Source organism: Amblyomma mixtum, chromosome 5, assembly GCF_055824585.1.
Source record: "Amblyomma mixtum isolate Tamu chromosome 5, ASM5582458v1, whole genome shotgun sequence".
Classification (NCBI taxonomy): domain Eukaryota; kingdom Metazoa; phylum Arthropoda; class Arachnida; order Ixodida; family Ixodidae; genus Amblyomma; species Amblyomma mixtum.
The window spans coordinates 204,271,730-204,284,289 of NC_143016.1; the positions used below are offsets into that span (position 1 = coordinate 204,271,730).

General features: G+C 46.7%; 1 protein-coding gene across 3 annotated transcripts in view; it reads left to right on the forward strand.

The window, feature by feature from the left end:
* LOC149345465 (syndetin-like) overlaps positions 1-12,560 on the forward strand; it is a 194,532-nt gene that overhangs the window by 44,241 nt on the left and 137,731 nt on the right. For all 3 annotated transcript variants that reach the window (XM_089546659.1, XM_089546660.1, XM_089546661.1), the window contains exon 11: positions 4,497-4,674. In XM_089546659.1, coding sequence (XP_089402785.1) covers positions 4,497-4,674 — 178 coding nt within the window. The remainder of the gene's footprint in view (positions 1-4,496; positions 4,675-12,560) is intronic.

The window sequence follows — 12,560 nt, forward strand, 5'->3', positions numbered from 1 at the left end:
TATGTGTGGGCGTTCTGTGGACATGCCTGCAGTGCAGTACGTTTTCTGCACTGCACATAATCCCTGTCAGGAGGTTTCACAAGCCATTGTGGTGTTTTTGGGGCCAGTGCTTGCGGAGACCACGTGCGCATCCGCATGGTAATGCTTGCATTGCACCTGATTATTCTCCAGCTTCGTTGGTGGAGGAATGCGTGTGCAGGTGAGCCATTTTGTGGCGCATGCTCTTCTGAAGCAATAGGACTTTACTGGAGAAAAGCGCTTCTTGGAGGAAATCGCAGTATTCGGTTCAAAGGATACCACATGCTGTCTAGATATCAGTGCGGGCAGGATTGCTGAAATCAGTGCATGCAAACAGAAGTTACTCTACTAAACAAAATGGTATTTCACAAGCTCATTTCACTCGCCCAGTGACAAAGATTTGGTGCCACAAATCAACCATGCGTTGCACACATAGTGTGCAGTTGTTGACTTGCCAGGGCAGCCCCCAATTGCTGGCGACAGAGTTCCACTTACATGACGCTGACGGGAGCCTTTTCATGACCACACAAAAAAATAAATAAATATTTTTTTCTTTTATTTACGGGAGAGGGTGGGGGAACTTACTTTTCAACCCTTTCCTGTTCTAAGAGCGCACAGTCCAGTGTCCGGCACCCCTTCCACCTCAGTTTCCTGTTCTCTTCTTTGTGGCCTCTGTCGGATGTTTTTTTCCTTTGCTGCCTTGGCAGTTTGAAGAGCAGCGCTTGCTTGCACGATAATTTTAGGCGAAACAAAAACTGTCGCCCTAGCTTGATTCTTTTATTCGCTTGTACTGCTTTTCTTTTGTAGTTTTTTTCTCCAGTGAAACGATGACAGTGCTCACAGACATTCTATTCTGAACACCTTTCCCGAGTGCATAAAAATGCTGTTCGAACTGTATGTCCAACCAATCAAAAAGGGTGCAGCCAATTTGGTTGCCACCTCATATCCACTGCCGCAAGTCACCGCAACGTTTCATCACAGTTCAGTTTCGCTGTCAATCTTGTAGAGGGAAATTGAGTTGATGATGATTATTGAAGATACTTGACGTCTTGCAGATTCGATTTTGCTTAATCACGTTGCTAGAGGACAGTTCCGGGGAGATTAACTTTTTATTAACAATTAACAAAATAAAGAAAGGTACAAGCAAGGAGAAAACTTATTTACATATGATTGACCTGTAGTTTAATGTGACGAAACCAGCTCTCAGTTCTGCAGAAACTGCTAGTTTTAAGCCCTATGTCCCTGCTCTCGATGGGGACAGTAATCCATCAGGTAACTCCACAAACATCCAATAAATCGTTGGGGAAAGGAAACCATTACCAATCAACAATTGGCGAAGGTCAACACGGCCAGTCAATGATTTTGGGAAGAAGATGACTCATCTTGACGAACACTGTGCAAATAGTGTGCAACACTATTGCACTAGTGTGCACAGTGTGCAACACTGTGCACACTTTCCACCATCAAGATTTCGAAGGATGCTCCCTTCCTCCCGCGAGCTTTGCGAACATTCTCGCTTTCCCACGGTGTAGGTTGTTTCAACCTCTGGGAAACCCAGGTCCGAGGAAAGTCACCTCAAGGCCCATCTATTCAGTGCCCTCACTTGGAAACTGTCTTCATGCCGGCAGTGTGCGTAGCAATGGCCATAGACATGAGACAAAAGCCACGCAACGTAGATCCGCCAGAACATGCACAGTGGGATGTGGAGGGGGTTTGACCTTTCCCATAGGACAGGGTTAATTGGAGAGGCATGGGAAGAGGCTGATGAGATGTATTCCCAGAATCCTCCCCTTGTCCTGCTGGGTAGCAAGTGTGACTCGCCCCCTTCTCTGCAGCTGTGCGAACGGCAGAAAAAAAAACCTCAATGGACATCGCAAACCCGGACCCGGCAAACAATTCACAGCACTGTGAACTTCCCTATCACCATCGGCATGAAGCAATAATTTGTGGTGCAAATTAAAACATAAAATATTACCATTTTGAGTGTCTCTTTCTGAGCTATATTAGAAATGCGCTGAGTAAAGAAAGAACAACATGAGACAAGACTGGACGAAGCGCATCGTGAGCATCATCCAGCCTTGTCTCGTGTTGTTCTTTGTATACTCAGCGCACTTCTAATACAGCTAAAAACATGAAATACCAACTAGCCCCAGTTGTCGCATTAATGGTTAGCTTGGATACAAAAAATAAAATTCACATGCTTGATTTGCAATGCCTTCAGGTCCATGATAGTAAAACACGTTGCGGGGCTAGTTGGTTATGCATTTTTCTTTCGTTAAAATTTAAGCAGCGCTAACTTTTAGGACGAATACACAGGGGACATGACAAAAGGTCCATGATAGAAACAAAAATCCTCTGGTGTTACCGAAAAGCGCACTTGGTTTTCTTTTTATTTTTTTTATTTATACAAATACCTGCAGCGCCCAGGGGCATTATAGCGGGGGGACAATAACAGTAAACATATACATAAAATGAGCATGTCACAAATATTAAAAATAAACAAGAAGGCATAATTGTCTAAAATAAAATAGTAACGCATCACTGAAATGGCGGTCTGAGAAAACAAGTTCTGAAATTGTGGAAAGCTTCTACGACAGATTGGCTGCCAGGAAAGAGTGAAAATGTTTATCCGTTTTACATTGTTCTATGCTCTTGGGAAGCCTATTCCTATGTGAAGAAGTATGAGGAAAAACAGAATTACGAAACACATCAGTTCGACATCGCGGTACAAGAACTTTCAAGTTATGGTCGCGGCGTTAGATGAAATGTGGAGGTAGAATGTACGAGCTCTTGTTTATTCCCGTGAGATCAGAGTATATCTGGAAAAAAAGTTCTAATTTTGCGGTTAGTCTCCGGTGAGCCAGTGTTTTCCACCTAAGGTTTTCTTTAACTAATGTGACGCTACTACGGAAATTATAGTTGCCAGAAACAAACCTGGCAGCGTGGTTTTGGATTCGTTCAAGTTTTTCCACGAGATAAGAGCTTTGAGGGTCGCATCGTTTTCGGGCCTCAGCTGAGCTTGTGCAGTTCAATAGCTGGGCCAAGTAGGCCAGGTTTTCGCGTGGGTCCAGCCCAAACAACACACCTTGGCACTGAAAAAACCTGAGAGTCCACTGCAGCGCTTGAGATCTCATCTTACGGTAGTTATTGCTGAGAAGCGGACAGATGTTGTTTCAGCAGTAAGCATGTATATGAGATCGAGCCGTGCGGGGAGCGTGGCAAGAGACATGTATCTATATTTTCAGGACTGGCAATGCGAAATTCGATCAAGGATCTCACAAAACTCGTAGCGGCTCATTGCATCCGCGAAGGGCCTGCGCCCATGCCAAACGAAAGATTGCCGTTCCTGCACCAGTCTGTCCAAAGACACCGGCATGAGACTGCCTCGAGTGCCCTCAGTAGTGAATATTTTTCTGCCCTCAGCTGTCAACTACATGAAAGTAGCTAAGCGGATATTGTCGTTGCAAAACATACACGACCAATATCAATGTCGAGTCCACTCATGTCCACTCGCATCCACTCATCAATCGTGTCCACTCACCTCTACTCGCGCTCACTCACCTCCACTGACATTCATTTCCACTCACTCACCACCCGTGCAGACATCCACTGACTGGCACCCACACTCACGTCCACTCACTCGCACCCAGACGTGAGTGAGGCGATATGAGTGCTGCACTCATGAGTGAGCAGGTGCGATGAAGAGCAAAACCTTCTTGGAGCCAGCACACTGGGGAGCGCCATCATTAAACTCTTCATGGCGAGCATAGGTGCCGAGTCGGACGGAGCTTCACCACAGGAAGGATGATGTGCGCAAGACCCTGACAATTTTGGAGCGATGTTCTGGACAGCATGCACGATGGAAATGTGAAAAACTGTGACAGTTTTTTCAGGGTCATTCAATAATGCGATCATTTTTCGAGTCCCTTGAAGTTTGAATCAACGAGCTTATGCTATACTGATTACTTGGATTGGTCAATTGGGTTTGACATTGCAAAGCCACTCGGGCTATGAGGGACTCTGTAATGGAGGGCTGTGGAAATTTCAACCATCTGGGGTTCTCTAATGTGCACTGACATTGCACAGTATTTTGTGTACTGATTACTTGGCCGAGGGCTACCGCAAGGGGTATAGTATTGCAGTCTTTGCACAGCTATCACGCTTGTTTCATGTGCCACCAGATGCACTTACAAGCTTCTTGAAAGGAAATGCCAGCTTAAAAGCCAAAACACTTTTGACACACTGATTCTTGGTTAATCTCAGGGTTCGGAAATAATCACAAATTACAGTTGTTGCAGCACAGCTTGTCAGCCGCAATATCAATATACAATGTGTACTTTCACATTTAAGGCATTTAACATGCATTTTTTACGCCTGAAGGAGTGAAGCTGGCCGGTATTCATGAAAAGTCCCGGTTAGCTCAGCTGGTGGTGGAGCGGTGGTTCCAGGATGAGTGTTGTTCACTTGGTTCTTCGCAGCCGAGGAGAGCCTGCGGAGCGAGGACATTGAGGCGCGCTACGTGAGCGAGAAGCTCCGCGAGGGTCTGCAGCGGGTGTGGCAGGACATCCAGAAGAAGGTGACGCAGTTCCTGCTGGCCTCCAACATTGCGGGCTTCAAGTTCAACCAGTTCATCCAGGTGCTGGACATTGTGCGCAGGTGGGGGAAGCATTTCTAGTGAGAACGCTCTCATTTGCATGCCTGGGCAGCAGTGGATGATGAAAGAGCTGTTTCCATGACACTGTTGGAATCTAGAGGCTTCAAGCCGCAGATGACATGTCTCGGAGCCAACCCACTCGGCAGTGCTGCCAGCAGTTTTGTTTACGCACATTCAGTCATACATGCTCATGCTGCGGCAGTGATGGAATTGCACCAGCAGACTTGCACATTCCCACAAGTGTGATAAGGGATCAGCGTGGGGCAACACACCAAAAGCTGCCGAACACAGCGGCAGTCAAGCTGGTGCAAATTGGCTGGTCTGCCGTCGCCATTCACTGCACAGGTCAAAGGCTCTTCAATTAACTCTGTCCTTTGCCAGCAGCTCCGGTCACCCTTCTTAATCTCATTCGCCCAACTTTCTGCTGCACCCTGCTATGTTTGCCTTCTCCTGGAATTGCTATGTTTGCCTTCTCCTGGAATCCACTCCATTACCCTTCAGGACCATCGGTTATCTTGCCTTCGCATTACATGCCAATAGTCAATAGCGGCTAAAAAAATATTGCAAAGGGTCGGTGCGACACAGGATCCAATGCAAATGCCTTGTCGTTGAATGTAAAAGTCATCGTTAAAAGAAATAAAAGTGGCTTGCAAATAAAATTCTAGCAAGGAAATGAAGCTGTCTGCTGGCACACCGGCTGAGTTTCGAAAACTTACTTCACCATTCCTTTCAATACATTCTCTGACGGCAACAAACAACTCATCATGGGGCACGGAATAAAACAAATTCTCCACATCTACAGAGAATGCGTATCCAATAGGAGCGTTGGATTTCAAACAGCGCACAACATCACCGGAGGTTTTTGTGGCAAATGGGTCCTCAACTTGTAACCCACTCAGATGCTTCTGCAAATACTGGCTTATTAGGAACTGCCACGAACCCTTCTGACTAACAATTGCTCTGAACGGCACTGAGTCCTTGTGGGTCTTTGCAGTGAAGAAGACCGATAACGCTCTCTTCCTGCAATCAGTTATCGATCTTGCCAGCTTAGTTAAATCCAGATCACTGCACAGAGCCGCGGCCCTGCTCTTGACTCTTGGCCCTGCTCTTGACTCTCGTACAAAGTTCTTAGCGATCGCTTGGGCAGCCTTTTCGTTGAACGCTTCTTCTCGTAAAGCGACGAACCTTATCAGCCTGTAGCAACCGCCGGTTGTTTTCCCTGAAGAAAGAGACAACACTTCTGGTCGGGTGTGTTCACAACAACAAGGAGCGATTGCCGCGAAGAAAGACTACGGTCATCCCGTATATGCACAAGGTGGCAAATAAGCATGGCGTCCCTGTGGCGCCCCACGCAAGCTCGCCGGGTTGTGCCCAAGGATCAGCGCGGAAGGCGCTCGACGAAGAGCATGCGTGATAAAGCATGCGGCACAATTTGTAAAATGCACCACAGGCTTCGTGTATCTCATCCCGCTCAAGTGTGGTCGCATGTATGTGGGCCAGACAGGACGCTGCGTGAATGAACGCGCAGGGGAGCATCAGCGTTCAATTAGGAATAGAGAAGGAGCAAATTTGCCTGCTCATTGCATTGCATGCACCGGTTGTGAGCCACTGCTAAATAATATCAGAATTCTGGGCAGGAGTAATGACAAATTTTCCCGTCAACTCCTAGAGGCATACCACATCAAGGCAAGAGGTGATAAATGTGTGAGTGACACCTCCGTTTCATTGTACAACGCGGAAAAGAATTTTTTGGAGCGTTTTTGATGGATTGTCGCGCAGGGTTGATTTGCCTCCTGATCCTCTCCTTCCCCTCTTTGTAGGCACGTGTGCACACTGCCTATAAAGCAGCACTGAATCGAATAAACACCAGTTGATAGTTTGCGCTCTTTCAGTCTCCCTCGTGTTTTTCCTGTGTGTGTCTTTTGTGCGCAATTCGTACCTACAACATTATGCACCAACTCGCCCAACAAGAAGTTCTTCTTAGCTCACTTCTTCCTCTTGATTTCGACTAGGATGTCATTAACCTGCATTTGTTCTCTCACCCACTCCACTCTCTTCCGATCTCTTAACGTTATGCCTATCATTTTTCTTTTCATCGGTTGCTGCACTGTCCTTAACTTAAGCTGGACCCTCTTTGTTAGCCTCCACCTTTCTGCCTCATAGGTGAGTACCGGTAAGATAGACCTCTTGTACACTTTTCTCTTGAGGGATATTGGTAAACTGCCATTCATGATCTGAGATAACCTGCCATATGCGCTCCACCCCATTCTTATTCTTCTAGTTATTTCTCTCTCATGATCTGGATCAGCTGTCACTACCTGCCCTAAATAGACATATTCTCTTACTACTTCCAGCACCTCGCTACCAATTGTGAACTGCTGTTCCCTTGCTAGGCTGTTGAACATTACTTTGGTTTTCTACATGTTAATTTTTAGCCCCACCGTTCTGCTCTGACTATCTAACTCATTTATCATGCTTTGCATTTCATGTCCTGAGTAACTTAGCAAGGCAATGTCATCAGCGATTCGCAGATTACTCAGGTATTCTGCGTTAACTCTTATCCCCAACTTCTCCTGTTTCAGGCTCGAGAATACCTCCTCTAAACAGGCGGTGAATATGGTTTATGGTTTATTGGGGTTTAAAGTCCCAAAGCGACTCAGGCTATGAGAGACGCCGTAGTGGAGGGCTCCGGAAATTGCCACCATCTAGGGTTCTTTAACGTGCACTGACATCGCACAGTACACGGGCCTCTAGAATTCCGCCCTCATCGAAATTCAGCCGCCGCGGCCGGGATCGAACCCGCGTCTTTCGGGTCAGCAGCCGAGTGCCGTAACCACTGAGCCACCGTGGCGGGGTGAATTCACCGTGGCGGTGATTAGCATTGGCGAGATAGTCTCCCTGCCTGACACATTTCCTTATTGGAAATTTATTGCTGACTTTATGGAGGAATATGGTTGTTGTGCAATCATTATAAATATCTTCCAATATTTTCACATAACACTCTTCCACACCCTGATTCCACAATGCCTGCATGAGTGCTGAGGTTTCCACTGAATCAAATGCTTTCTCGTATTCAGTGATGGCTATATATAGGGGTTGGTTGCATTCTGTGCATTCCTGTATCACCTGATTGATAGTGTCCTCGAGAACGGAAAAACAGCAACACCAAAAGACGCACGCATGCACACACGCACACGCACACACAGCTGAAGAACGACGCCGGACAAGCGCTCACTTCATCTGACTTTAATCTCTGAAAAGCGAGCAAACATACAGAAACATAGGCGTGTGCAGAAAGAAGCCTCATGTGCAGTCAACAGAACCGTTCAAGATATGAAAAATCAGCTTTAAAAAGGTTCACAGATGTATCGCTGACACAACTTTTCCTCTTTTCCTACGTGGTACGCCTCCAAATCCTCCCGTGCCTCACTATCCCCGCTCCTGCCCAGAATCCTTATCCCATCCAGTCGTGCTTCACCCTTTTTGCAGTGCTCACAATTTTCCCCCGCCGTAGTATGTTCTGCCGCTCAATGCACTCTGCGCAGTGTTTGGGCAGATGCGCACCTCCTACTTCTTTGAGCGAGCGTGTGTGCACAGCCACTGATGCACCTGCCTGTCTGGAGAAGAACGTGTATGTTGGCAGGATGCCTCTCGAGCTAGAGAAGAGCTGCTAGCGCATGCATCGGCTCATTCTAAGACAGTTAAACACGCTGTTGCTAATCATTGCCTCGAATCTGCACTCGTGCAGTTGTGTCAGCATGGTAAGCAAGGGAGCTTTGATGCGCAAGTGGATCGATCGGTGGGGGCCGGGTTCCCAAGCTCGGTAAGCACGGGTGTTGCTGAAGCCCTGCTGCATAAAGTCAAGGGCACCATGTTTAGGCGGCCATCAGAGCGAAGGACGCAAGATGCGAAACCTGAAGTTGTTCCGTATGTGCACAGGGTTGCCCACAACATGGAAAAAGGTGGCAAACGGACATGGCATGCCTGTCATATTTGGCTCCATGGAAGCTTGCACAGATCTGTGCACGTGTAGCGAGCGATGGGAAGAGGAGTGGTTGCGGTAAAAAACATGGGAAGCACTTTATGAAGTGCTGCACTGGCGTGGTCTCTGAGATACCGCTGACCTGTGGGGAAGCCCATGTGGGCCAAACAGGCAGGTGCATCAGTGACCGTGCAGTGGAGCACTCGCTCGATGAAGCAGGAGGCGCCCATCCACCCAAACACTGTGCAGAGTGCAAGGTGTGTCATTGAGCGGCAGAACATACTACGGCGGGGGAAAATTGTGAGCACTGCAAAAAGGGTGAAGCACGACTGGATGGGATAAGGATTCTGGGCAGGAGCGGGGATAGTGAGGCACGGGAGGATTTGGAGGCATACCACGTAGGAAAAGAGGAAAAACTTGTGTCAGCGATACATCTGTGAACCTTTTTAAAGCTGATATTTCATATCTTGAATGGTTCTGTTGACTGCACATGAGGCTTCTTTCTGCGCATGCCTATGTTTCTGTATGTTTGCTTGCTTTTCAGAGATTAAAGTCAGAGGAAGTAGTGAGTGCTTGTCCTACTTAGCTGTGTGTGTGTCTTTCGGGGCCACTGTATTTGCTTTCTCGAGTACCATGTAGCCCAAATGGAAGTTGTTCTAGAGTGATGGTGTCGGATATCTCTTAGGCAAGCCTGGCTGATCATTTGTTTGATGTGGGAATGATGCCACAGTTGAGAGGCCAGCTTGTGGGGGGGGGGGGGGGGGGGGGGGGGGGGGGCTATTCTGGGCACATTTCAGACAGCCTTGAAGAGGAGAGAGGAGTCTGCTGGGCCCACAGGGGGAGCAAAGCTGAGGGGCATTGAGCAGCAACCAGGGGAAATTTGTTAGGAGTCCAGACTCTCCTATAGTCCTTAAAATTGCTGACGTCAGGGATGAGAGATACTTGGCAACAGTGGCGTGCTTTCTCTGTTAGGGAGGACTACTCAAGAAGAGCTTGTGGGATTCTTTGGCGCAGGAAAGAAAGGAAGGAGCGAAAGTGACTTCTGGCAAACTGAGAGGAGTTGGCAGGGTCATCATGTATGCTTGGGATGAGCATACTGACAAACATTGGCTGCTTGGGAATGCTTCAGAAAGGGACGTAATCCTTGTAACATCATAAATACCGATGCAAGAAGCATGGTACACAAGGCCGAAGATGCATAATACTATGGTAACTACCGAGACAAAGATATTGTGGACGCTGATGTTACCCCGCCTAATGATACCACACTAAGGAAAGACTAGAGAGGGAGGTGTAGTGCTGTTCAAGCCACCATACTATCCTTGATTCTCCAAATGACACTGAGACTGTATGGATCAAGGTCAGGTTGAACAATCGCACTATCCACGTAGGAGGCTATGATTATAGGGCTCCCAACTCTTCGTGTGATCAGCTCGAAAATCTTTAAAAATTTTATGGAACTAAAACTGCATCCGGACGACAAGATAATTTTGCCTCCGAGGAATCGACTGGACTTGGCACTCACCCGGTGAAATGGAAACTGTCAGCTGCAAGCACTTGCGGCCGCTTTCATTTGCCTCCTTCAGTTGTGCCGCCTCTTCCTCCCTCTGTGCTGCGCAGTTGCGAGAGACGTGTGTGGGACCACAGGGTGGTCATGGCATCCTCTCGAATGCACAGTGATTTTAAACTTTGCTTGCAGCAGGCGGTGTTAGTATTGTGGACATGCTTGAAAGTTCATTTAGTGAATTCAAAGAGTTGCATGAAACCAATTCTGGCAGTGATGTACTTTGGCAGCATTTCTCCAAGCTGGTTACGTTACGTGCTGATTGTGCACTCCCACAGGTTCAAGGAAAGTTAACAAAATCAATCCCTGGACTGCACGAAAAATAATACAGAAGGTAAAGTGAAAGCATAAGGCTTGTACTTGTAATCCCAGCGCCCAGCTAAGAGAAACCATACATCGCGTGAGTAAACACCTAAAACATGAAGGGAAGGACTCCCGAAAGAAGTTTTTCAATGTTACCTTACGCGATTTCTTAACCGAGGCGCCCGAAAAATTCTGGAGGTTTGTAAACCCGTCGGCTAAATCCAGAGGACTCTCAGGAGGGAACCATCTGCTCAAGCTTTTTCTGCACTGGCGATGATCGTCTCGGGAGGATCGGCCAGCCATAAATGGTGTGGTAATCACCATGAACCTCCTGCCTAAAATTGAGAAAAGCCCAGGGCCCGAGGGTACCCCAAATGAATTTCTTTACCGATACGCAGAATGGAACTCTTATTTTTCAGTCATTTTCTGCGGCTGGCAAAAGTCATCCCGACATTTAAAAATCGCATTGCAGCAGACATAGCTATTTACTGCTCCATATCACTCATAAGTACGTGCTTAGTGTGCATAGTATCAAAACACCTGCAATCTTACCTTCAGAAATATAATTTATTATCTATTGTCCAGCACAGTTTTCGGAAAGGGTTGTCATATCTACAATGTCTCTGCTGATTGAATTAGTACATGACCTTTCCAAAACAATTGTGGCCAGACTGGTATTATTTTTGTGGCCAAATCCTTTGACAAGGTATCAAAACCTAAATTAAGGCAGCGTTTAGGAACGAGTCCATCGGTTCATCTCATATTTAAATGGCCATGAGCAGTATGTTCAGATGGGAGAAAGCAAATCTACCTTTTCATGTGATGCCTTAGGGGTGCCCCAAGGAAGCGTTCTGGGCCCCCTGTTATTTCTTATTTCTTTTTTTTAATGATCTCCCTGGAAACATTGGTGTACCAATAAGGCTTTTTGCAGATGACTGCTTAGTTTATAGCCCTATGAGAACACAAAGCGACCAGGTAAAGCTAACCCCAAATTTGCAAAAAGTAAAAAAATGGTGTGATGAATGGCAGATTGTCCTAAGCCCAAAGAAGACACCCCTCTTAATGATAAAAACTAGGAGAAAAGGTACATTGTATTTTTCGCACAACATAGCAAATGAAGTAATCTAAAAGACAATGCAGCATAGGTCTCCCCCGACCTTGGTTGGAACACTCACATAGATGTTGAGTGCTCGAAAGGAGCCTTAGGCGAAACACATACATGCAACCCCTGAAGTAAAATCTCTAGGACATTGATCAGACCAATCGTAGAGTATGAGAAGCTTGTGTGGGGCTCATGCACGAAAAATAATTGCTCAAAAATTGACAAGGTCTTGCTGCCAGGCTCTTATCTGGCAAATACCAACATCTAACCTCACCATCCGATCTCTGTTCAAAAGCTGGTCTTCATACGTGACAGAGTCGCATACAAAGCTTGACAGGCTAAAATACTTGTACCAAATTATCCATCATCAAATTCATATCAACAGATCGAGATTCATTCTAAGGAGACATCGCAGCATTGTCATTCTGTGTTTATTCCAGCCTGATCTTCTCGCACTGATTGTTTTAAGTACAGTTTTTTTTCCAAGAGCGATTAATGCATGGAATTCTCTACCTGACAGTGCACCTCTGTCGTAAAAATTCTCGACAAGCGTCACAGAGAGTCTTGTTTTTGCCAGCCAATGAGTTTCTTTCATTTGCATTCCAGCATTGCATATCCGCTATGTAATCTTTTACCAACTTGAGATGTTTTGTTTCTAACCCATGTGTTGCCAACAGGCTGCTTGATTATCCTGTAGGAGCCCCCTACGACAGCGTGCAAGGTTGTACAGGATTATGGTGCACCTTGCTGGCATTGAGGTGGTTTTCATGTTTTGCCAGTGGAGTGCACGTCGGCCTGCTGCACTGTGGCTCTGCTGGGTGCCTAGACTTGTGCATTGCTCCTGCCCTGGCCTGGCAGAGGTTTGCCGATGGTGACTGTCATGTAGAAGCTGCACTGCTCTTCTTGCAACTGGGGGGAACCTCAATGCTTCAAATGT